The following is a 26,968-nucleotide window of genomic DNA, read 5'->3' on the forward strand; positions in this document are numbered from 1 at the left end:
TGTTCATCATGGAGAATTCCCCCATGGCCATCAGTGGAAAGAGTGCCCCTATATTAGTGATTAGAATGCTATCCTTACAAATTGCTAAAAAGATCATGGGTGTCATAGTGACTCTGCCAAGTGTTGCTTTTACCTAGAACTATTTAGGTACCATCAGGACAATCAATCACAGCTTAAAGTGGAGCTCTACCCAAAAGGGAAGTTCCTCTTTAAGGACTGCTTTCCTGCTCCCCATTAAGGAGTGGCACCTTTGGGGGCAGCGGGTACCAAAATTTGACAGGTACTCGCTCCCACTTCTAGTCCGATTGCCTACGTGTCCTCCCTCTCTACCTGTAGTCTTTTGGGACATGTGACAGGTCCCAGAAGACTACAGGACCATAATGAAGTGAAGCTGCAAGCTATCACAGTCGAGTGCCCACACTGAAGATGCCGGCCTCCTGGAATACAGGACAGCTGGTGAAACAGGTTGCAGGGGACACACCACGGGACCCAAATATCTCCTTAATATACTGAATTATTTCCTGATAATTTTCTTGTATTTTAGGACTTTCTCACCATATGTCATTATTCCTTCTCCCCCCCCACACAACCTCTCCAACATAGAGGTGAAACCTCTACTTGTTTATATGCCACACTTGGTGTGATATACCATCTCGCCAAACGTTTGTAATTCATTTCAACAGTACTCATATTCATTACCCCATGTGTTAATTTAAATATCTTTTGTTGCTCATTCAATTCTGTTCCCAGCTTCTTTTCCCATCTCTCTAAGAACACGGGAGGATCCGCTCCTAGATCAATCAGGATCTTGTATATCCTAGAAGTAGCATGTTTTTGTGCTATATTAACAATTTTTTCAGAAGGATGCAGATCCTCCTGTGTCCTCAGTGGTTGTGAAAGCATTAAAACAAAATGACCTAGTTGATAGTACTGCCACTTATCTAATGTGACAAATCATTTTTTTTCTCTTTAAATCTACAGAAGAGCATACTTTCCCCTTTTCCATTATATCCTTCAAATGTGCATTGTTATCTTTAATCCATTTCCTGGAAATATTATCTTTCCCTGGAGGGCAATAGTCTGTACCCTCTAGCAGAATTAATATTGAATTATATTTCCATCCCTTTTGCTTGTGTATAGTGTCCCACACTCTCAAAACTTTCCTTGTCAAAAAACTAGTATTCACATCTAATATATGAAAATTTTTGGTACTATCACCATCTTTACCAATTTATGTGACCTGTCCAAGAGGCCCCTCCCTTTAGAAGTCTCCCCAACTCTTCCTTTATTTTGTTTTATTAATGGAATATAAATAGGCTGGTAAATACACTTTTTTTTTTTTCTTCATTGAAGAAGTTAACTTTATTCCCAAATAAGCTAATTCCTGTTCCCTCCATGTAAATGGAAAATCCTTTTTGTAGCGTTTGCTTCTCTGTCTTTGAAACATTGATGTTCAATATCTGACTTTTTGAGGGGTTTATTTTCAGGTTTGATAGATCTCCATACTGTTTTGGTAGTCTCATTAAGTTAGGCAACGTTATTCTAGGATTTATGATATAGAATAACATGTCATCTGCATACGCTGCCACTTTTTGTTCTACTTCACCTAACATTATTCCTGTTATGTCCACACACTTTCTTACCATTGCCAGCAAGGGTTCCAGGGATATAACAAAGGAGAGAGTGGGCATCCCTGTCTAGTGCCATTATACATTGTAAAGAACTATTTACCTTTGAACATTGAAAGGGAACTATTTACCTTTACCGCTGCAGAAGGGTCATTATAAAGCCCTTTTATCCACTTTACCATTTTAGGTCCAATTCCTATGGCTTCTTAACGTATCAAACATAAATCCCCAATCAACCCTGTCAAATGCTTTTTCAGCGTCGATTGACAAGATTGTCGGCAGTTTCACTTTCTTTTCTCTTTGTAAGAGGAACATTGTTCTCAAGCCGTTGTCCTTCCCTTCTCTCCCAGGAACGAATCCCACCTGATCATATGTATCCACTCCGGCATCAGCTCCTTCAGTCTACAGTAGATGCCACTAGCTTAGCATATAGTTTTGTGTCTATATTTAATAAAGCTATGGGCCTATAACTGGCACACTGTACTATCCTTCCCTTCTTTTAGGATAATTGTTATGAATGCTTCCAATGATCTTCTCTCATTCCTGACCCCTCTCCTACCACATTCATATATGTACACATTTTGGGGGTTAAGAGATCTTTAAGTTTCTTGTAGTAACCTACAGTATATAGCCTGTGCTGTTACTGCAGCAAATAGGAGTACAGGAAACAGACAATTATAGAAACATTCATCTCTATGGACAGGGAGATGTAAACTGACTTTTCTCCATTTACACACGCCTACCTCTAGGTCCAATCGGGCCCCAAAAATAAAACTGTTCTGTTTAGGTGAAGGGGATTGGAGGCCCATTGAGCACAATCTATGAGCTCTGATCAGCAAGGGGATCAGCTCCCATATACCCTGCTGATTGCAATGGAATCTTCCCCATGTGAATAGAGTGTATCAGTCACCAGAGTTGCACCTGCTCTGAATAGATTCTACAAGGTTGGGTTTGCACCTGAGCATTCTGGTGCATTGTGTTTTAGAACAAAAAAAGAGACACACCATTTCATTTTTTCAAATATTATTTTCACCATTTATTGTTATATCATTTTTCCAGACACTGTTCAACAGTACTAGATGATTAAAAAAAAAAAAAAAAAAAAAAAATATCTGGCCTCCAACCTCCCCTTATAGCCAGTCCAACACACACCTGCAAGAAAGACTTCCGGCCTCCAACCTCCCCTTATAGCTGGTCCAACACACACCTGCGGGAAAAAAAGTCTACCGGCCTCCAACCTCCCCTTATAGCCGGTCCAACACACACCTGCGGGAAGAAAAGTCTACCGGCCTCCAACCTCCCCTTATAGCCGGTCCAACACACACCTGCGGGAAAAAAAGTCTACCGGCCTCCAACCTCCCCTTATAGCCGGTCCAACACACACCTGCGGGAAAAAAGTCTACCGGCCTCCAACCTCCCCTTATAGCCGGTCCAACACACGCCTGTAAAAATGACACGGTGGCAATCCTGTTTGAAGAGAGCTGGTGGCATTGCTCTCTTGGAGACAGGTGCTGTTTAGACTCCTTCAATTGAGTGACAATGTAGAGATTGCCCCAATGATGATGGTTTGACACGGAGATCCTCTGATGAAGATGTGGTATAGCTGGTCAATGAAAACCCGCAATAAAGCTCCTGATCTTCTGTACATTCAGGCTCCTGTTGTTCTTCAGGAGAAGGTATGATTTCCTCAATTTTTATGTCGGACGTCAGGTCAATTGGAGGGTACTGTGAAGAGAAGAAACAGTTATTGGAATATGTACAATGATGGTCTTTGGATTTGAAATAATTATGTACCCAGGTGCTGCAGAACATTGGTGCACTGCCAAGGACCCATGTGTCTCCTAGATTGTAAGCTCCAAGGAGCAGTTCCCTCGAACCCCTCGTGTATCAGATTGTATTGTTATTGTACTGTTGCATGTACTGTCTCCCATTGTAATGTACAGCGCTGAGCAAACTGTTGGCGCTTTATAAATACTGTATAATAATAATAATGTCTGGTTCTTATACTTACATTCTCCATTGTAAATGGGGGGCTGACTTCCCCAGTCTCCAGTTTCACCCAGTCTACGGTTGTAAAAAATGGGTGGGTTCGCAAATTTTCACAAAGCATGGCTCTCATCTTGGCCCATTCGCATAGGAGCTGTAAAAACATACAAAAAATAGGTTAGCAATGGCAAATAGGCAATAACTCTGCAATTCTACAGTTTCTAATATTCATAGAATAGCCATTTTTTTCTGGCTACAGGTGATGTTTACTTACTGTGTTCCCTATGAGATCCTTGAGATCCATGTTGAAATCCTCGGGGAAAGTTGGACGACTGTTGAGAATGGAGCATGCAAGCATGTTTTTGTCTAGGCCCATGTATGGGTACTTTCCAGTTGACATCATATAAACGATAATGCCCAGGGCAAAATAGTCAACAGGATACCCATATGGCATATCCAAATACATCTCTGGTGCCCTGAATTTCGGAGTGCCGACCGACTCATTCAGGCCCATGCAGAAGCTTGCACCCATTGCTGATAGTCCAAAGTCCGCGATTCTGACATGTCCGGCGCTGTCTAGCAGAATGTTGTCCGGTTTGAGATCTCGATGTACAATCCCCCGCTCATGAAGGAACTGTAGGCCGCAAATGATCTCCGCAGTGAGGAATCTTGAGAGATAGAAAAGATTGATGGTAAGCATAATATATGGTAATCTAAGCCATAAAATAACAACACATTGATCCTAACACTACAATGATCAGGTATAGCCATGTATACTTGCTATAACTAAATCATGTTGAAAGAAAAAATCAGTAACGGCAGAATTTAGCACAATACATAGAAGTGTTTATTAGATATTTGAAATCGCTGATAAGTTTGTACCAAATGCACATTGTCACAAATTGTTTTGTATGACAGTAAAGATGTGCAAATATGATTGAATGTGATTGTGCATTCTCTTTTAAAGTGTATAGTCGGCCATACATTAAGCAATTTTGCAGGACAGAAAACTGCTCAATTTCCCCACCGATAGTCAGTGTTGATGAAACCCTCATGCAGAGCTTTTGTATTCTGTCAACAGGAGGTTTCTCTGCAGTCAGAATACAATGATCACTGCCGGTGGCTAGAAGACAAAAAAAACTCAGCAGGCTGATTGTATAGAAGTCCATCAATAGATTGACTTTAGTACAACCAGCCTGCCCATAGATGGATTGAAATTTTGCCGGGACCTGCTGAACCGGCTGAATTTTGATCCATCTATGGCCGGCTTATGTAAGGCCAAAACAGGAAGCAATAAAAAAAAGCTTCCCCTCTCCATCCAAAAATACAAAAGTTTCAGCTTTACAAACTAAATTGATGAAAAATGATGTTCTACAAGGACCTCTTAGATAGAAATCACATTTTTGTTAGGCCCCATATGATTATTGTTTGCAGATATGAATGTAGATAATCAGATGGAAGGTCGAAGGCTTCCATTGGATTATGAATTGGCCAATAACGGTTGGAGTGGACTATAACCGTATGTATCAGGACACACTACGACATCTGTAGACACACTGGGGTTTATTTACTAAAGCTGGAGAGTCCAAAATCAGATTCCCTTCTGCATAGAAACCAATCAGCTTCCAGGTTTCATTGCCAAAGCTTCATTGAACAAGCTGAGGTTAGAAGCTGATTGGTTTCTATGCAGAAGGGAGTCTGATTTTGGACTCTCCAGCTTTAGTAAACAAACCCCACTGTGACTGATCATTCTCAGAGTAAAATGGATTGTCCAACATCAGTCTAATTAGAGGTTTGCCATGAAATGTCCGGTGCCTGGGATGTCTGCTCAGTGTGTGATTGTATATGTATAGGGAGAGCTTTGACAGATCTATTTAAAGTCCAAGCTTGCCGCCGTAATCTTATATCTAGGACAAGCCTACAGGTTGATGTGATCTATGTACAGTACTATGTTCTACCCCCATCCCTATTATCATGGTACCCTATTGTCTTACCTTGTCGTTTCAATGCTTAATGGTGCCCTTTTATTGATGAAGTTCTGCAGGTTTCCACCACTGTGGTATTCCATGGCGAAAACAACGTTGTCCTGTACAGAGAAAAAAAAGATTGAGGTTATAGAAATGATTTGCTGTGTGAATCCCTATGCAGTCTTGGGTAGATTGTGAGAAAGGTTGGTGTCCCTTACAACAGAATTCTGAGAAGATAACCATTTAACAGGACCCCCTCCCACAAAATTGGTTGAAGGTAGAATCACTTACTTTTGTCTGGAAGGTTCCATATACATGGGTACAGAATGGGCTGGTACGAACTTCCTTCAATATTCTTTTCTCGTTGAGGATCTCATTGATGTAGAAGTTGTCCTTGGTCACGAATTTGAGAGCCAGTAGCTGATCAGTGGAGGTATGTGATGCCAAAACCACCTGGAGGGGACAGAGGGAGAGAGAGTTATAGCTGACAATTCTAGAAGTTCATTCACATTGTTTAACACTTCATTTATGGGTGCAGAGTAATGGCTGGAATCACCAATGTGGCACTTTGTCCATCACAGGATCTACAATGGTGAAACTGCTGAAATTCCTGGATCTTTCCTCGTTTCTGGCTGCAGCCTCACTCCTCCTGGTGCACTGAGATACAAGTGAATGAAGAATCCACCAAGAACGGTGAGACCCTCCCATTCCACTACAACTCATTCTTTCATGAAGAAGCTGTTGTCCTAAGTTTCACCACATTGATTCCTTCTATGTTATGTCATCTAGTTAGATGGCCAATTCAGCTTTCAGTTCTCAGCTAAATTCATTGCAGATGCATGAAAGGAAAATCTGTGCAATATATGTTTCATCGTTTCTTATCATTACAAAGCAGCCACAACCTGAACAGAAAGCCCGCACCCTGCCAGCGTGCTTTAGAACGGGACCTTTTATCTCTGTAGGGAAGCAGTGTGCTCTCTGCAGAGGTTCAGCACACCCCTTTCTGGATCAGAGCCCAGAGCTCAGCCTAGTAAGGAACATAAGCTTTGCTGATTGGAGAGCTCTAGCCTGGACTGGTCAGAGGGGCGTGTCTGACCACTGTGGAGAGACCACTGCTTCCCAACAGAGAGCAGAGAGCCCATGGTGCAGCATGTTAGCAGGGGACAGGCTCTTCTACTTTGGCTTTAGTAGCTTTAGAAAAAAGTAACTGTAAAGCCTTTTCTGTTGAACTGAAATGTATTTAGCTGAGTTAAATGGAGAGATGAATTGGGCCTTAAAGTGTATGTCCAGCTCTGCAGCAGTCAGGCTGCACTCACACTTCAGCGTTTTGTAGCTCGAAGCTCCAAAAAAGCTCAAACTTCAAAAATCAGCTGTTCTCTATGGTGCCTGTTCCCCTAATCAGGTGTGTACAGGCACCATACAAAACGCTCAGGTGTGAATGCCGCTTCACTTTGACGGAAATGAACATACTTTTCCTGGAGTAGGAGTGGAGTAGAGGGAGGAGATTTCTGTCTGTGCCCTTGTTGCAGATTTTCCATTACTTCCTATCTGGTGAAACCATCATCAACAGGACAGGAAGTGAGGGGAAATCTCTAACGGGGGCCCAGATAAAATCTGCAGGGGTTCTAATCCTCCCTTGCTCCATCTGAGCATTTTAAATCAGAGAATAGATCTGACTACTTACCTTTCCGAAACTTCCCTCTCCGAGGAAACGATGGAATCTGAAGCTGTCCAATGTCATTGGGGCGATCTCTCTAGTGCTGGTGGGTGTCTCAATCTCAATGTCACTCTTTTGTTTAGTCCCAATGTGAGCGTCACAATCGGGTTGAGTCTCAATGTGAGCGTCACAATCGGGTAGAGTCTCAATGTGAGCGTCACAATCGGGTAGAGTCTCAACGTGAGCGTCACAATCGGGTAGAGTCTCAACGTGAGCGTCACAATCGGGTAGAGTCTCAATGTGAGCGTCACAATCGGGTAGAGTCTCAATGTGAGCGTCACAATCGGGTAGAGTCTCAATGTGAGCATCACAATCGGGTAGAGTCTCAATGTGAACGTCACATGTTGTTGGAATATCAATGTGAACGTCACATTCGGGTAAAGTCTCAATATGAACGTCACATTGTGATGGAATTTCAATGTGAACGTCACATTCGGGTAGAGTCTCAATGTGGACGTCACATGTTGTTGGAATATCAATGTGAACGTCACATTCGGGTAAAGTCTCAATGTGGACGTCACATTGTGATGGAATTTCAATGTGAACGTCACATTCGGTCTTGCTCATTTGAGCAAGCCTGCCTGATGAGCTGGGTCTGCGGTAAATATCACGCACATCTGCAATAAAAAAGAGAAATTGGATTAGTACCTTCATCTACATTTTGATTCTAGAGAGAAAAGTTGAAAACTCTAGTGCCAGGGATAAGAAATAAACCCGACATGACAGGGACACAGGGGCGGCAATTGTTGGCCTTCATATAAAAATGCTGAGTCGAGGAGGGAAGTCTGTCAGTAGGCTGGAGGGTGTGTGGGGGCATGCTGAGGAGAGATGTCTGTTAGCAGGAGGGTGTCAAGTGGTCACAGACAGGATTAATGTGGGGGGGGGTGATAGAAAGTAGCTAGGAATGATGCCTGTCAGCAGACGGTATGGGGAGGCCTGGGGTATGTATGTATGTATGCTGGGTGGGGGGGATAGGCAAGAAATGATATTGGTCATCTGTGGGTTGGGAAATGGTTGGTCAGTGATATACTGGAAGCTGATTGGTTTCCATGCAGAGCTGCACCAGATTTTGCACCCTCCAGTTTTAGTAAATCTGCCCCAATGGGTCAGTTTGACAGCCTGTGTTAAAAATGCCACAGCTGTGAGCAGATTGTTAGGATTTGGGTGCGGTAAAACCACAGCTCAGCCGCCCCCCTGGCCACTCATGTGAAAGAGCCCCTAGAGGTGGAGGGTATAGAAATGGCTGGGCAGAGATATCTGTCGTGTGAAGGGAGAAGTGTGCTCCCTGGTCCTGGAGCCCCAGCGCTGCAGCAGCATACACAAAGGGAGCGCCTGAAGCCGGCATCAGCAGCTGCACAGCATCCTTGCCTACCTGTCACCTGCAGACTCAGCCAGTATAGGGAATGTGAGCCGTCACACATGGGAACAAAGGATAAAATGAGGGGGTTCAGCCACCATGTATCTATCAATATCCACAATACTTACCCATCCAGTCATCAGTCTTGTGGTTTGGGCCAATTCCAGGAAAGCATCCAGCAGCGGCTCTAATGCTGTCACGTAGGAAAGCCCAAACCCTCTTCATCTTTGTCGTCTTCTTGGTTGGGGGATCTGCAAGCTGTTCAATGATCTCCCCTTCCATATGTGCTCTCCCATTGGTCTGTTTGTCATTGGTGTTATTATGATAAACAGATGTCTTGCGGTAAAATCGATCCATTTTGAAGAATAATGAAGCAGGCTCTAAGTGTGTGAGGATGGAATCACAATGAAATCGATCTGAATGAAATCACAAGAATGGAATCGCAACGAATCAACAGCCAGAGAACAATAGGTCTGCACTGGTCACTGAGCACTCTGCTTCTGACAAGAGTCTGCCCAGAGCTGCCTAAGGGCACAGCGTTTCTAAAAATAGCTCACAGGCCACGCCCCTTTTTTTTTCTTTTTTTTTTTTTTTTTTTTTTTTTTTTCCTAGCTTTGTTATACAGATGTAATACACCAGTACAAGCTTTTTTTGTTGTTTTTTTAAATTTAAGTGACAGTTATTTCCATCTGAGTCTGAGATTTAACCCTTACTGTCCCAGGACTTAACCACTTGATGGCCAAGCATTTTCTGGTACTTGTTTACACGTTTTTTTGCTAGAAAATTAGTTATAACACCCAAACGTAATATTTTTTAGCAAAGACCTTAGAGGATATAATGGCCATGATTTTAATTTTTATGTGACATGGTATTTGCTCAGCGTTTTGTCAAACACAGTTGTTGTTATATAATACACTTTAATCAATTTTAAGAAACCAAAACACAATATATACCTTTTTTTTTGGAAAATAACGGATGATTTTTCCTAAAGGGACCCTGTTTTTTTTTTTTATCTTTGTGAATTCTGCCTGTACACTCAGTATACAGATGTAATACACCAGCACAAGCTTTTGTTTGTTTTTTTTAAATTGAAATGACAGTTATTTCCATCTGAGAGTCTGAGATTTAACCTTTACTGTCCCCGGGCTTAACCACTTGACGGCCAAGCATTTTCTGGCACTTGTTTACAAGTTTTTTGCTAGAAAATTTCTTATAACCCCCAAACATTATATGTTTTTAGCAAAGACTCTAGAGAATGAAATGACGATCATTGAAAAAAACACTGCACACATACCATGGGACCTAAAAAGTTGCAAACGCAATTTAAAAAAAAATTTTAATGAATTTTTAAAAACCAAAACACAATATATACCCTTTTTTGGGAGAATAAATGACAATTTCCCAAAATAGGGTATTGTGTGGTTTTTTTAAAACTAAAAGTCTTTGTTCTTTTTTTCATTAAAGTGACAGTTATTTCCATCTGAGTCTGATTTAACCCTTACTGTCCCATGGCTTAACCACTTGACGGCCAAGCATTTTCTGGCACTTGTTTACAAGTTTTTGCTAGAATATTATTTGAAAACCCCCAAACATTTTTTTTAGTAAAGACCCTAGAGAATAAAATGGTGATCATTGCAATTTTTATGTCACATGGTATTTGCACGGTGGTTTTTCAAACACAATTAAAAAAAAAAAAACTTTCATTTATTAATAAAAAAAACCCACAATATATTCTCTATTTTTTTAAAATTTGAAAGATGATGTTACACCGAGTAAATAGACACCTAACATGTTATGCTTTAAAATTGCGCATACTTGTGAAATGTTGACAAACAAAGGAACTTAAAATTCTCCATAGGTGACGCTTTAAAAATTATTACAAGTTATCTGTTTAGTATATACCAGTACCCCCTGTGCACTCCACTGCCCTCCTGTCCACCCCACTGTCCCTTTGTTCACTTCACTACCCCCATGCAGCCCACTGTCCCTCTGTTCACTTCACTACCCCCCATGCACCCCACTGTCCCTCTGTTCACTTCACTACCCCCCATGCAGCCCACTGTCCCTCTGTTCACTTCACTACCCCCATGCAGCCCATTGTCCCTCTGTTCACTTCACTACCCCCCATGCACCCCACTGTCCGCCTAGTCGTCCCCACTGTCCCCATGCACCCAACTACCCCCCTGTACCTGCCCTGTGCATCCTCCTCTTCCCCAGTCCACCCAATACCCTCCTTTCCACCTCACTGCCCCCTGTGCACCGTACTACCCCCCATATATCACGCTCCTTCTCTTTGCAGAAGACTGCCTCCTTTTCACTCCACTACCCCCCATGCACCCCACTGTCCCTCAGTTCACAGTATACAGATGTAATACACCAGCAGATTTTTTTGGTTTTGGTTTTTAAATTCTAATTAGATTTAACCCTTCCCGTCCTATAGCTTAAATAAAGAGCTTTATTCTTCTGGTAACTTTGTGAATTGAGCTTTATCATTTCATTTAAAGCATTCCTGCAGGTCAAAATATTTTCATTTCTGTCCCACTAATCTTTTATTTGACCATCTTTACCCCAATTACTTAACATTTTATAATTTTTTTCTATTTCCAGTATTTCTTTAGGAGTTTTAAACTCCACCTCCTGACATCAGTCTCCGCCCCTCCTGTACTGTGTGCAGTCTAAACCCGAAACAAACCTACAATAATTACCAACATTGCGTGTAATATGACACTATCCGAGCTGCAGACAGAAGAGGCTGCTGATGTCAAAATTTTTTTTTTTTCTCTGTACTTTCTCCCTCTCTTGCTGACAGTTGGTGCAGGTATTGACAGCCTTCCTGATTTTAACTGTCAGCTGGATTGCAGAGGATGATGGGTACTTTAGTTGACAGTGTATATAGATATAAATGTCTAGTGATAGTGTCCATCTCCACATTCCTCTCCCATCACTCCAGACTCAGCACCAGGTGTTGGGGAGAGGTGTACAGGTGTCAAACTGGAGGCCCTCCAGCTGTTGCCAAACTACAAGTCCCATGAGGCATTGCAAGATTGACAGTTACAAGCATGACTCCCAAAGGTAGAGGCATGATGGGACTTGTAGTTTCGCAACAACTGGAGGGCCGCCAGTTTGACACCCCTGCAGGGGCGGACTGACAGTTTGGAAACTCGGGCACTGCCCGAGGGCCCGGGGTCAGTAGGGGGCCCCATGAGATGCCCCTGGTACCTTTTTCATAGGCTTTTTTGAGTTTGGGCAAGGACACAGGGGCCCCTTGATCCCCTATTGCCCGGGGACCCCATGAGTTGTCAGTTTGCCCCTGCAACCCTGTGCTAGAGGGACTGACACTGGATCACAGTGATGAGGACAAGCTGGAGCTCACCTTCCACACACAGCTTCTGGATTAGCCTGCTCTTCAATCCATGGATGCCATGAATGGTCTCACCAGGGAGGCAATGTTACCAATGGAGGAACCCTGGGGAAGATGGGTTTATGTGTTTGGACCATCTACACTGAGTAACCCCTGGTGGGAAAAAGCGCCAGTTGGACTTCTAAACTACTAGGTCCCATATAATGAAGTGAGATCACAGGTGGCAATTGCTGAGATTGGAGGCAAAGCACAATGGAGCGCACTGGTGAACTTTCAGTTTTTGGTGGTGTCTTGCACAGGATTGAAGATAAAATCTGTGAATCACCGGTGAATATATTGGAACATTGGATATTGACCCCTTTGCACCAGCGCCTCACGGCCCTTTAAGAGGTTTCAGAAGCCAGGGGTTTTAGGGTCATGTGACCGCAGTGAATCGCTGTCACGGTGGTCACATGATCAGAAAAGGTCCCGGTCACAAGGGGAGATCGGGACCTTTCCGTGAGTCACAGACATATGCGCTGGGCGTGCATATGTATTTTCAAATAGTACTCAAATATGCGGTCGCTCGGTGTCAAGGCTCAGACACCGAATATTTGTGTGCGCTCGGCGTCTAGGAGTTAAATTGTTTGATATTTTGTTTATTCACCAGTTTTGGGTGGAGTGGCACATGGGATAGATGATAATCACAGCCTGAATGTGGAGTGCGGACGCCATCATTCCATATTTGTATCTGTATACACTGTAAATTGAATATTGCCATATAAATGATACTGGTGGGGTGTATTGTTTCTGGCAGCTAGAGCTCAAAGATCCGTTCTGTCTGCCCCTATTGTCTATCCTCAGAGGGACATACTATACATTCCCAGCTTCTGGTCACAGCACAGAACCTAGGGGACTGATCTGAAACTCCTTCCACCCAGCAGACCTTGGTTGCTAGGGCCGCCGGTGTCCTAACAACCAATGACTTCATGTGCTTGCCCCACCCCCAGTGAGGAGCAGAGAGTGCAACCCAACCTGAGAATGTGGGAGGAGCCCAGCCAAGGAAGTCTCAGCACTGAGAGCTCTGCATTAGTGGTGAACCGAAATTAAAATTCTAGACTGAAACCAAAACTGAAAATTCCGGACGTTTTTGGCCAAAACTGAAACTGATAGTTTTTTTCAAAGTATATTTTTTTTCATATATAATTTTATTATATTTGACTTTTTAATTAATATCATGAATTTTGAAAGAATATGAATTTATTTTCAGCACCTTTTCGGCCAATAGGCTGCTTTCACACTGAGCAGTTTTTGAAGCACTTTTACATTTAAAAAAAAAAAAAAAGCGTAACAAAATGCATCCCTTTAACTTCCCACTAGTCTGTTGTGCTTCCCGTGCAGTGTTAAAAATCCTGCTTGCTGCATTTTTGGTGCACATTTGGTCAGTTTAAAAAAAAAAACCTTCCTGTTAAAATAAATTGAAACCGCATAAAAAATGCACACATGTTGAATTTTGATGTCTTTTTTTGTCACATGACCTATGAAAAACACACCCTAAACGTGGTAAAATCGCGTCAAAATTGCACGTTTTTCTGCGGCCATTATATGAGCCTTTTTTCCTATCTGCAAAAAGCCGATAGCTCCATTTTCCGAAGCCAATATATTGGTGTATCCCTACTCTGCACACACCCAGAATAGGACATCAGGAGACAGGCATTCATCACCACTGACCACCACTACCCCCCTGTCCACTCCACTACCCCTCTGTGTACCCCACTGTCCCCCCAGTTCACTACACTGCTCTCTTGTGCACCCCCCTGTCCCATGTCCACCCTTATACACCCCTGTGCATCCTCCTGCCCCCAGTACAATCTACTGCCCCCTGATAACCATGCTACACCCCTGTGCACCTGACTACCCCCTGTACATTCCACAACCCCTGTGTGTACCCCACTGTCCCCCTGTTCACTACACTGCTCTTGTGCACCCCACTCCCCCCCCCCCCCCAATGATATCCTGCACTCCCTGTGACTCCAAGGCTGCCCAGGATTTATGGTGTTAAATGCTTTCACAGTCCCTTCAGGCTGGAGCTCGGCGCTCGGCTATTCCCCCTGATGGCTCCTTTGTAGGTCTGCACATGCTCAGAAGCCACAGGGGGTTGTGCAGCTTTTCACGGGATACAGAATCTCATGCTAAGGTTCAGTACAAAGTCCGGGCAAGTCTGCAGGAAGAGGAGTGAGTATAGGGGGGTAATGGGGTGCTGCCTGGTGTATGAGATCATGCAGTGACCTCCCTGTATTGTGTATATCTCTGTATAGATCTATAGGGAACGCCTGGACTGTGCACTCCCTCTGTGCCCGGTGTTCCCCCCCTGTGTGCCCGGTGTTCCCCCCTGTGTGTGCCTGGTGTTCCTATCTGTGTGCCTGGTGTTCCTCTCTGTGTGCCCGGTGTTCCTCTCTGTGTGCCCGGTGTTCCCCTCTGTGTGCCCGGTGTTCCCCTCTGTGTGTGCCCGGTGTTCCCCTCTGTGTGCCCGGTGTTCCCCTCTGTGTGCCCGGTGTTCCCCTCTGTGTGTGCCCGGTGTTCCCATCTGTGTGCCCGGTGTTCCCCCCTGTGTGTGCCCGGTGTTCCCCCCTGTGTGTGCCCGGTGTTCCCCCCCTGTGTGCCCGGTGTTCCCCCTCTGTGTGCCCGGTGTTCCTCTCTGTGTGCCTGGTGTTCCTCTCTGTGTGCCCGGTGTTCCCATCTGTGTGCCCGGTGTTCCCATCTGTGTGCCCGGTGTTCCCATCTGTGTGCCTGGTGTTCCCATCTGTGTGCCTGGTGTTCCCCTCTGTGTGCCCGGTGTTCCCCTCTGTGTGTGCCCGGTGTTCCTCTCTGTGTGCCCGGTGTTCCCATCTGTGTGCCCGGTGTTCCCATCTGTGTGCCCGGTGTTCCCATCTGTGTGCCCGGTGTTCCTCTCTGTGTGCCCGGTGTTCCCATCTGTGTGCCCGGTGTTCCCCTCTGTGTGCCCGGTGTTCCCCTCTCATGATTACTCATTACTACTATTGGAATACAAATATCACTGAATGCACAAAACCTGCACATCAGATTGTTAGTGCATAGGTAATAGCATATGGGGATTCATTCATAGATGATAGTACATGGAGAATGGTTCATATACAATACTGCATGGGTAATAGTACATGGATAATACTTCATATACAATAGTGCATGGGTAATAGTACATGGATAATACTTCATATACAACACTGCATGGGTAATAGTACATGGATAATACTTCATATACAACACTGCATGGGTAATAGTACATGGATAATACTTCATATACAACACTGCATGGGTAATAGTACATGGATAATTCTTCATATACAATACTGCATGGGTAATAGTATGTGGATGTTAAAGAATAAGTTCACCTTTTGGACAAAATTAATAAATGCACTGGTAGGTGCATTTGCAGGTAAAAACAATGTGCATTTATTATTTTGGCCAAAGGAGCCTGGAAAGCATTGCACCAGCCATCAGTAGACCGCTGATGCCATGCAAGTCTCCTGCAGACCTGTCAGAATTTCTGCTTGCTGTATGGGATGTACAGTCAAGCAGATCTTCTGACAGGAAGCTGCAATGCACTACGACAGTGCTCCACAACACCGTGATAGTTCATAGGGCAGCACCGTGGCTAAATGGTTAGCCCTTCTGCCTGGCAGTACTCGGGTCATTGGTTCGAATCCCAACCACAGCACCACCTGCCTGGAGTTTGCATGTTCTCCCTGTGCCTGTGTGGGTTTCCTCCGGGTACTCCGGTTTCCTCCTACCCTCCAAAGACATGCTGTTAGGTTAATTGGCTCCTGTCTAAATTGTCCCTAGTATGTGTATGTATGAATGTGAGTTAGGGACCTTAGATTGTACACCCCTTGAGGGTTAGGGACTGATGTGAATGTACAATATATATGTAAAGCGCTGCGTAAACTGACAACACTATACAAGTACCTGAAATAAATAAAATAAATAAATTGAAAGCTACAAACCGATAGCCGCTAAGGCTGCTGTGACTTGTAGGCACTCATTCACTGAAATCTGTGAATGAGTGATGCAGCCGTGTGGGTGAAGCCCCGCATGGCTGCGCTGTTCTCAAATCTGACAGATAATATGGGGAGAAGTTTCCCCATTCTATCTGTCAGAGAGGGGGGGGGGGCGGGTTCTGCTGCGGCTATGGGAACATGTTCCATTCTAAAAACGGGGAACATGTAACATGTTCCAAAGGTGAACTTATCCTTTAACTAGGATGTTTATTACTTAATTCCCAGGCCATTTCTGACATTTGTATCTAATATGTGTACGATTCTGCTTTTTTTTTTTGTTATAAAATTACTTAACATGGTTAATAGTTCACAGGCGATAGTGCACAGATGATAGTTCACAGGCGATAGTGCACAGGCGATAGTGCACAGGCGATAGTTCACAGGCGATAGTGCACAGGCGATAGTTCACAGGCGATAGTGCACAGGCGATAGTGCACAGGCGATAGTGCACAGGCGATAGTGCACAGGCGATAGTGCACAGGCGATAGTGCACAGGCGATAGTGCACAGGCGATAGTTCACAGATGATAGTTCACAGGCGATAGTGCACAGGCGATAGTTCACAGGCGATAGTTCACAGGCGATAGTTCACAGGCGATAGTGCACAGATGATAGTTCACAGGCGATAGTGCACAGGCGATAGTGCTTAAGTATACAGCATAGATGATAATGCAGGTAATAGTATATGGATGACAGTTTATAGCTGATAGTGCATAGGTAATAATATATAGATAATAATTCATAGACAATACTGAATAGACATTAGTACATGGAGGACAGTGCATAGATCTCTATGGTCTGCAGTTTTTGATACCAGTAATGCAGTCGGAGGACTGAACTCAGAAACCTCTATGCATTTGTTTTGGTGTTTTTTTATATACGTTATTCCACACAATCGGTTTTCATATTTTTGTATTGTTATAATATACATACATATTATATAGAACTGTGCACATAAGGTGCTGAGCAGCTTAACCACTTAAATACCAGCTCATAATACCCCTATCAATCCAAGCCATTTTTCAGTGCTGTGATAGTTTGACTGACAATTACTCAGTCATGCAACACTCCACCCAAATAAATGTTATAATTTTTTTCTAGCCATTTAGAGCTTTCTTTTGGTGGTATTTAAAGCTTTGGTTTCGATATGGCCGTTCTTGCATAGTTACATAGGTCCAGCTGGGACTAATATTACTATTTATATACCAACCCTGGCTGATCCCCTGGAAGCTGGAAATCACGGTAGTAGTCGCTGCTACTATAGTGATCTCCACTAGCCCTAACCCAACCCCCGTATGCCGTGCATACTTGCATATTGTGGTCATTTTATTTACTAGTTTGGCCTTCTCAACCATCAAAAGATCTGAAGTCCTTCTCATCATTCAGTCCACTGCCATTTTTTCTTATGCTTCTTCTGGGCCTTGCTTTTTCCCTCTTTACTTATTGGGTGGCCATTAATGATCCTGGCAGTGGACCTGGTGGGTTGCATGACTGGGATCCATGCATGGATAGAAAATTTTGGATGCCATCCTGCTTTTCCCTCCCATCATCTTTACTGCTTGTCCCAGGGTGCTGTTTCTGCTTGAGGAGACGCAACCATCGCCAATGGTGTGCTGGTTGGAGTTGAGCCTTCTCACACTCTTGTATCTCTAAGGTCATATCTCCTGGTAGTGTAGGCAAGGTAGCTGATCCCTGGACCTTTGATGCCCTGCCTGCCCCTGAGGTACAGAACCTCTTCTACCAAAAGACTCTACCTGCTAACATTCCATGTAGGAATGACCGCAATGGTAATCATAGATGTAAATGAAGCCGGTTATACATGAAGTGGCCAAGCAGTAAGCAATTACCATGTTGACTATACATAGCCCACTCTATACAGCACCACTAAGTCTTGTGACCACCATGTGTAACAAATGATTGCATCACCTATCTCCCTCTTTCTTTCAGCAGTCCTTTGAAGAAGTGCAATGGCCGATCTTCCAAGTTTAGACAAAGCTCCAGAAGATGTGGAGAGCGATGACTGCCTGCCCACCTACACCCATCTCTACAACCCAGTTCTCCTCCAGTAAGAATGCTTTATTCCTGATGATCACATGCTAGCTGCACTTTTCTGCTGTACTGCCATGCAAGATGTCTCTTAAAACAGGCCTGGGTTACTACAGCTCTCTCTGGGATGCAGCTGAAAGAAGTCCTGCATTTTCAGCATCAACAAAATACTGAAATAAGTGTTTTGGGTCAGCTGACGTTTTAGGCCTCGTTCATATGGGGCGTACTATAGCTTATGTCCACGCAAGGGTGTGTTTACCCGCACAGGTGCTCCATACATCCCTGAGCAGGCAGTCCTATTGATGTCAACATGTACGGACACAACCACTGATCCCAATTTGACATCCTCTGGTTGAAGGAACTCACATTGTCTGTTTGGGGACACCCACACATATCAAATTGGGAGCAGGGGCTGTGTCCATGTGACTGTTGTGTCCCAATTGATATCAGTGGGGCTATGGGATGGGTAAAGCGAGCGCTCATAACCTATACGTTTGGCTGATCCATATGCCTGGCCGATTATCTGGATAAATAATTGCATACATGCGCATTTTTAATGCGCGGTCGGTGAGTGCGCATTTTATCTATATGGTTCCAGTCACTTATCTAATGCTGAGGAGGTCTTCACAGCACTCTCGCTTGCAACCACTTTACACTGTATAAGGAACTCTATGAACTTTTATTTACTTATTTCTCTCTATTTGTATATCGGTATTACAGCGCTGCACTATATTATTTATTAGATATCAGTGGGGCTGCCTGCACAGGAATGCATGCAACACCAGTGCATCACCAAGGGGTAAACACAGCCCTCACATGTTCACCCGTGTGAACAAAGCTAGGGCTCATGTATACCAGGCCATAGTGGCGTAGGCAAATTTTCTCTAAATACATTCATGTGTATTCCTCATTGGATCCTGGTGTTCTTTGTGTATTTCTTCCAGAAAGTTTACCGCTGTGGCAAATTTTCTCTAAATACATTCCTCGTGTGTATTCCTCATTGGATCCCTGGTGTTCTTTGATTATTTCCTCGTGAAAATTTACCTCTGTGGCATTTCTTGTAATAACGACCAGTCAGTGCTGCTTTCTCTCCTTGTGCAGGCTGACTGGTCTTGTCTCCGCCCCCTCCTGTAGTTTTCTTCGGGTAGTCTGTATTGGGAGGTGCCTTCTGGTTCCTTCCCACAGCTCTGCTCTCTGCACAGGCTACATACAGCAGCAGTGACCAGTCTTTATTACAGGAAACGGTTCACACTGGATTGCTAAACAGATCTGCATGAAACTCACAAGGCACTCCAGGATTCAAGGAAGAATGCACCCCCCCCCCCTTTGTATTTAGACAGTATTTGCTAATCCCTGGGTGGGTTCAGCTTTAATTATTTCCATCTGATGAAAGGTAGTTTCCGTCTCACAGAACTGGACAAGTGTGAGAAAATCTGTCAGGAAATACTTCTGTGGATGAATGCAGCATTGTCACCTGAGTAGTAACTTGGTTCTTCTCTTCAATCTAGGGGCAGAGTGGCCTTTATCACAGGAGGGGGTTCAGGGATCGGTTTCCGAATTGCTGAAATATTCATGAGGTAGAGTTCTCACTCATTGTGATTTTATTCTCTCCTTGTTCTTCTGTCTTCAGCAATCCTTCCCTTCTCTGTCTGTCACCCCCCCCCTTTCTGCCTCCAATGCTTGCTGCTCTTTGTAACATTGATTGTCCTGTTCCTTGATCCCCAGGCATGGCTGCGACATCGTGATTGTTAGCAGAAACCTGCCAAAGCTGAAAGAGGTAACAGGAGCTCTATTTTGTACGGTTGCATATAATAAATCTTATAGGTAACCAATCAGAAATGATCCCCTTACTGATCTAGCAGAAATCTATTTTACATGGTCATACTTAAGAGTATGCCCATGCAAGGGATGTGTTTGCCCACATGGGGATTCCATGCATCTTCATGCAGACAGTCCCATTCGTATCAGTTAGGACACAGTGGCTGCACAGAGACGGCTGCTTTCCCAATTTGACATCCATGTGCATGCATGCAGATCCCCAAATGCACACTGTTTGTGTATGGGGATCCACACCTGCATGGATGTCAGATTGGGAGTAGCGCCAATGCCCCTGTGTCCAGTGCATCCCAAGTGACATGAATGGGATTGTCTGCACAGAACACCCGTGCATTCCTGTGCTGACAAACATGGCCTTCACACGGATGTACGCTTACGTCTAAATCTACCTACAGACTCCCGGGAACAATCTGCCACCCAGAAATCATACCTATGAGCAGCCAGTTACATAAACATGTATGCTCGTCTCAACCAAGGTTCATATTTATATATTTCAGGTAGTTATATAGCGCCATCAATTTACACAGCTCTTTACATATATATTGTACATTCACATCAGTCCCTAACCCTCAAGGAGCGTACAATCTAAGGTCCCTAACTCACATTCATACATACACATACTAGGGACAATTTAGACAGGAGACAATTAACCTACCAGCTTGTCTTTGGAGTGTGGGAGGAAACCAAGGTACCCGGAGGAAACCCACGCAGGCACAAGGAGAACATGCAAACTCCAGGCAGGTGGTGCCGTGGTTGGGGTTCGAACCAACGACCCTAGTACTGCCAGGCAGACATGCTAACCATTTAGCCACTGTGCTGCCGCGATATATATATATATGAAGGGAAGAGAAGTTAAACTGGAGGAAAGTATAGAAAGAAGGCATGGATTTCTTTTTTTCATCAAGAAAAGATCTATGCTCTTCAATTTTTCAATAGTTTGGTTTACAAAAACATGAAAATCAGCAAGTTCCGAGCAAAGTGGCGTACAGAACATGAATTGCAGCCATTAGCCTGTTGCCGGTCTACATAATGCATATGTGCAAGTGGGATTTAACATCCACACATGTGCGTCACTGGGTGGCCTGGTGTTTCTATGCTGAGAGAGCACTACCAGCACTGGGACTGAGCTGTCAAAGACAACTTTCAGTCCCCACTGACTATCAGCAGCATCTGATCATATGACTACTGTGACAGCCAATCACAGTGGTCACTTCATTGCAGAATCCCTCCCTTCTCTTGGATCTACAGTCCATATTAAATGGTTGCTGGGGCTGGGTGAGAAGGGGGTTAAAGGTAAAAAAAAAATAAACTTGTTTTGGATAGAGTGAAGATGGATTAGAATGCCTGTCAGGTTTTTATTGCTGTCTGTGCCCCCATTAGGGAGATTTGCCCTCTCTATTTGTCCTGTTTACCATTATCACTGAGAGTGAATATGAAAGAAAATCCCAAATCTAGGGTTGTCACCAGAACAGGAATAGAGGGGGAATCTTCCAATGGGGACACTAGTTCTAATGACAACCATGTTTTTCTCTCACTTTGGAGGGATTGTCTCTCACTTCCTGTTGTGGCTATGAGACTGGAAGTGAAGGGAAATCTCGCCAATGGGACACAGATGGCCGTTTTGCCATTCACTTTAAATGTCTTACTGCAAGTCAGGCGTGGATTTTTCCAACATAGTCAGAGCAGAATACAGGTTGGTAAAGTGGCTGGAATGTAATAGTTGTATATAAACAATACATATAATAACAACCTGTTTGAACGTAAAGGAACGGCAGCATGTGTTGTCATTGTTTAACTGAAAGTGAATAGCATTAACCCCTTTGCTGCCACCGACATGAGGGTTACTTCAGCAGCAGCATAGGCTTTTCACACAGTCCTGGCTTCTACAGTGTGTTTTATCAACTGTTAGCTTTCTATTGGAAGTGATTTGGGAGGCTGTAAAGCTGCCTGATCACTTTCACACACCTGAAAGTACTGCATTTCTCTGGCTGACATCCCCATCATGTATTTTAGGCTTCGTTGTCCCACAAGTGGACATGGCGGGTGTTGGTAGGTAGAACAGAGGGAGATCAGCAAACCTCCACTTGCTAATCTCCCCTCTGGTGAATGAACCTGGAAGTGAGGAGAAATTAATCACTTCTATGTTAAGAGCTGTTCTCATCCGGCAGCACTGGCCTGGGATAAAGCTGATCAAGCATGATTTGTACATAATCAGCTTCAGTTGGGTCTAGAGGTGACATTTGGAAATTTAATAGATCCCTGATGTCTCCTTAAAGAGGACCTGTCACCAGCACTATGCTATCACATTGGTGATTGATCAGCCCACATGTGATAACAAGAAAGTTAAAGGATAAGTTCACCTTTGGAACATGTCACATGTTCCACCGGTTTTTAGGGTGGAACATGTAACATATTCCCATAGCCACAGCCATGTCCATCGCCCCCCTTCCCCCTCCCCTCCCTCTGACAGATAGTACAGGGAAACTTCTGTACTATCTGTCAGATTTGAAAACAGCGTGGCCGTGCGGAGCTCCGCCCACACGGCCACATCCTTCATTCACAGACTTCCATGAATGAATGAACTGCAACCTTAGTGACTGTGGGCTTGTAGTTTTCAATGAACTCCTAGATTGTAAGCTCAAAAGAGCAGGGCCCTCGATCCCCTCATGTTTTGCATTGTATTGGTATTGTTCTGTCACATGTTCTGTCCCCCTTTGTAATGTACAGCGCTGAGCGAACTATTGGCGCTTTATAAATACTGTATAATAATAATAATAACTACCACGGTGCTTTGGAGCACTGTGGTAGTTCATTGAAGCTTCCTGTCAGAATATCTGCTTGACCATACACCCTGTATGGCAAGCAGATATTCTGACAGGTCTGCAGGAGTCCTGCATGGCATCAGCAAACTACTGATCACGGGTGCAATGCTTTACAGGCTCCTGCAGACAAAAATAATAAATGCACATATTTTATTTACCTGCAAAATGTGCATTTATTATTTTTTTCCAAAAGGTGAACTTATCCTTTAATGCTGAGCTCCAGGTATAGACTGTTTTGCATAGTTACATTGGTTCAGATTGGACAAATGTCCGATCTGAACCAATTGGTCCAATCTGAATCTGATCAATGTAAGTATGCATGTGCCATACCTATGGTATTCCTTTGGGCACCATTCACAGAACACTTTGTGTTTCTCTCAATGATTGCAGAACGTTCTCTGATTGGATGAAGTGGAGATCAAAATGTCACTTCCCCGTATCGCCACATAATCAGATAGGAGAATGGTTTGCATTTACTGAGAAAAATGCAAGGTGTTCTGTAACAGGCGCACATGCAAAGCAAGCAATCTTCTGTTATTATGTAGCATGGCAGCCGATCAGGACCTGGAAGACAGCAGTGATCACTGTCTGTCCAGGGCCAGTCCATCCGCAGGTAGTCACTGCATAAGTGATTACATGCAAATAGAGGTGAATAGCTGCAGGTCCTGTTAGGCTCCCATTGCTTTCTATGGGGCTTCTGCCCACAGGTAATCACAGGGAACTCCACTGAGTGGCAAGTAATCACATTTGGTGAATAGGGTTTAAGCTGAGTTTAAACTTGTTTTTCCATCCAGACATTGTTGCATTGTACACTCCACTCTATTGCCGAGTGTCAGTCACCTCGTAACTGCTTTAGGCTGAACTCTTTTTAAGGCAGGAGATGTACACTCACTTCTTCACTTCAATCTCCTTGATGCTCTATAAGCCCCGGTTCACATCTATGCGGCCGTGCGGGCTGCGTTTTGCATGGGCACGAGAGCCCGTTCATTTGAATGGACTCTTATGCCCCGTCACACGCAGAGAAAGAAGTCCCTGCACTTCTTCCGAAAACGCAGCCCGCATGGGAACCTCGATTCGCAGTACAGTTGCGTTTTCCAGTGCGGGCGGCGTGCCATTAGAACTAATTTCTCCACATTTCTCTGTGCGGGTGGTGCGGCTGCATGGATTTTTGTGCGGATCCGCAGCGGCACCACCCGCACAGATAAGAACCTAGGCTAAGAGAATCCTCTTGCATCAAAGAGCGATCACTAAGAAAGTTATCACTGCCCCAAGAAAATTTGGATTCTGATCTCATTGGTCATACGTCAAGCTGTGAGAAGCTTGTCAAACACTATACAATCTGATTGTACAATCTCCTTTACATTTACCAAAACTTTGGTACTAGAACGGCAAACATAAACTATCCATTCACTTTATAGCAAATCAGGCAGGCCATTGCACTACATAGTTGATAGTAGATCTGAAGGAGATTGTTCAATCAGATTGTATATTGTATGGTCACCTTTACACAGTGCAGGTTGCATTCAGGAAATAGCTGCCCAGTCCACATGTGATGAGCTGTGTGCCTATGGCTGGAGTTTGTGATTTAACAGAATGAACTGTTTGAACACATTGGTTTTACATTTTGCCCCTTTGAATGCATCTTTTTTTTATTTTAGGCAGCTGAGAAATTACAAGCAGCAACAGGCCGGCGCTGTCTTGCTGTGGCTGGTGATGTCCGTCAGCCTCAGAGCCTGGTGGACGCTGTGGATGAAGCCTTGAGAACTTTCTCCAGAATAGATATCCTTGTAAACAGTGAGTATTCCGGGCAGTTGAGTATTCCCAGGTGGTATTTTCCGTGCTCTTTGGTAAAATCAGTCTGTATTATTATTATTTTATTTTTTTTATTGCATAATAAAAAGTTAGAGGTTAGGTGATCCCCTTCATTGGCTACTTTTATTTTTTATTTTTTTTCTGTTCTGCGGTGCACTGGGCACCCTCCAAACTATACCCCAGGTGCAATAAAAAAAGTGAAGCACACAAAAAAGTTCACAGGGCATACACATGGTCTACCTCCAAAGAGAAAGGAGCCTGGCCCTGATCTCTTGGGACACCAGGTTCTCGATGGGGACTGAGATTTCCATGGTCCACTCAGATGTTACAAGGCAGACCCCATTCTTCAGGGGACCTTCTGAGGCAAGGTCCACCCAAGCACTAGGTGAGGCCTCCCTGAAGGGAGATCCCATGGGATGGGGAGAATCTGACCATATGGCACAAGGACCTACACGCTACTAATCAGAAGTGAGTAAAGTGCATGTGTGCTACACAAAATAAAGTATATGGAGTGCCCAAGTTCAAGACCATGCCTGACCTAAAGACATTTTTTTTTCTTTTAGGCTTGATAGAATGCTGAGGGGTTAGAACCCCTGTCATACCTTTTAATGCTGCCTATGTAACTGTTAGGGAGATTTGCTCTCTCTCTCATTTTTCCAATCACCAATGTGACCACGAATGTGAGAGTAAATCAAAAAAACTCTAGTTGCCACCAGAACAGGAGCAGAGAGGAAATCTTCCAATGGGAACATTTTGTCTCGTGACAACAGAATATTCTTCATGCTGGAAAAATATCCTCTCCCTTCCTGTTGAGTCTACAGGAAGTAATTACCCAACTAAGACATATCTAAGAAAACAGCGTGTATAACCCTCCGCTGTTGTATCTAAACAGTTTTTGCTTTAGATTTGACACTACTGCCATTTATTTATTTATTTCAGGTACTTATATAGCGCCGTTAATTTACACAGCACTTTACATATATATTGTACATTCACATCAGTCCCTAACCCTCAAGGGGCGTACAATCTAAGGTCCCTAACTCACATTCATACATACACATACTAGGGACAATTTAGACAGGATCCAATTAACCTACCAGCATGTCTTTTGGAGTGTGGGAGGAAACCGGAGTACCCGGAAGAAACCCACGCAAGCACAGGGAGAACATGCAAACTCCATGCAGGAGGCGCCACGGTCGGGAATCGAACCCATGACTAATTTACTGCAAGGCAGACGTGCTAACCACTAAGCCACTGTGCCGCCCCACATTTAGAGAATGTCTTGTATTTTGTCAATGAATACAAGGCTTTCTGTGGTTTGAAAGTGTGGCTAAGCAAGGCAGTGACATCACATTCTCCACCTCCAATCAGAGAACGCCTTGCATTCATCATAAAAAAAAAAAAAATATAAGGCTTTCTCTGAATGGTGGCAATGCTGAGCTGTTGTCCCCCTGCGGTTACAATGTAGAATTGCAGCAGCTCGGCACTGGACCCAGAAGACTGCTGCTTTCACTGTAGTAGCAGAAAATTCTACAGTGATTTGCACATGGATCAGTCAGGTATGAGATATACATACTTACATTGGTCAAGCTGGACCTATGTAACTCGAGTCAGTTATGGACCTTTGTAACTATGCAGTAAAATTCCTACTTAGACTTGAGATTTCAAATGTAAGTTCACCTTCAGCAATAGTTTCAGAAAATCCCCTTATTCAAATCCATAACCCCTGAATAGTACATATCAGTGCCATTAAAACCACAGGCCCCTCCATCCTTCTCACAACTGCGTGTCCCCTAATGTCTGCTCCAGGCTGCTCATGCATGGAACTGCATAGGGGGCTTTTACAAAACTGTTGCTGAAGGTGAACATACACTTTATTGCTGATCAGTATGCATGTTCCTTACCCGACCGATCCCTGTGCCAGCTTACAGCTGTGAACTTACACTTTAAAGTGGAGTTCCGCTCCTGCTGTCAAAAAATAAAAGTCAGCAGCTACAAAAACTGTAGCTGCTGACTTTTAAAAAAACAGCCACTTACCTGTCCCTCGTTCCCGTGGTGTGTGTCCCGCAGCCCGTTTCACCGGCCGTCCTGTATTCCAGGAGGCCGGCATCTTCATTGTGGGCACCCGGCTGTGATAGCTTGCGGCTTCACAGCCGGGTACCCACTGCGCATGCGCAAGTAGCGCTGCGTTTCATGAATGGTCCTGTAGTCTTCTGGGACCTGTCACGTGTCCCAAAAGACTACAGGGAGGGAGGGAGGACACCTTCCGCTTCCCATTGCCTAGGCGATCGGACCGGAAGTGGGAGCGGGTACCTGTCAAAGTCGGGTACCCGCTCCCCCCGCCCATTAAAGCTGCCAATCCTTAATGGGGCGCAGTCCTTA

General features: G+C 44.2%; 1 protein-coding gene across 3 annotated transcripts in view; it reads left to right on the forward strand.

The window, feature by feature from the left end:
* Positions 1 to 14,110: 14,110 nt before the first annotated feature.
* DECR2 (2,4-dienoyl-CoA reductase 2) overlaps positions 14,111 to 26,968 on the forward strand; it is a 41,569-nt gene continuing 28,711 nt past the window's right edge. For 2 of the 3 annotated variants that reach the window (XM_089659987.1, XM_089659985.1), the window contains exons 1-5: positions 14,111 to 14,230; positions 18,018 to 18,135; positions 19,625 to 19,693; positions 19,842 to 19,893; positions 24,433 to 24,568. In XM_089659987.1, the coding sequence (XP_089516113.1) occupies positions 18,038 to 18,135; positions 19,625 to 19,693; positions 19,842 to 19,893; positions 24,433 to 24,568 (355 nt within the window). In that variant the 5' untranslated portion in view covers positions 14,111 to 14,230; positions 18,018 to 18,037. The remainder of the gene's footprint in view (positions 14,231 to 18,017; positions 18,136 to 19,624; positions 19,694 to 19,841; positions 19,894 to 24,432; positions 24,569 to 26,968) is intronic. The other variant, XM_089659986.1, reaches the window with a different exon arrangement.

The sequence above is a fragment of the Staurois parvus genome, unplaced genomic scaffold, assembly GCF_062004578.1.
Source record: "Staurois parvus isolate SC_StPar_1 unplaced genomic scaffold, SC_StPar_1.0 ptg001193l, whole genome shotgun sequence".
Classification (NCBI taxonomy): domain Eukaryota; kingdom Metazoa; phylum Chordata; class Amphibia; order Anura; family Ranidae; genus Staurois; species Staurois parvus.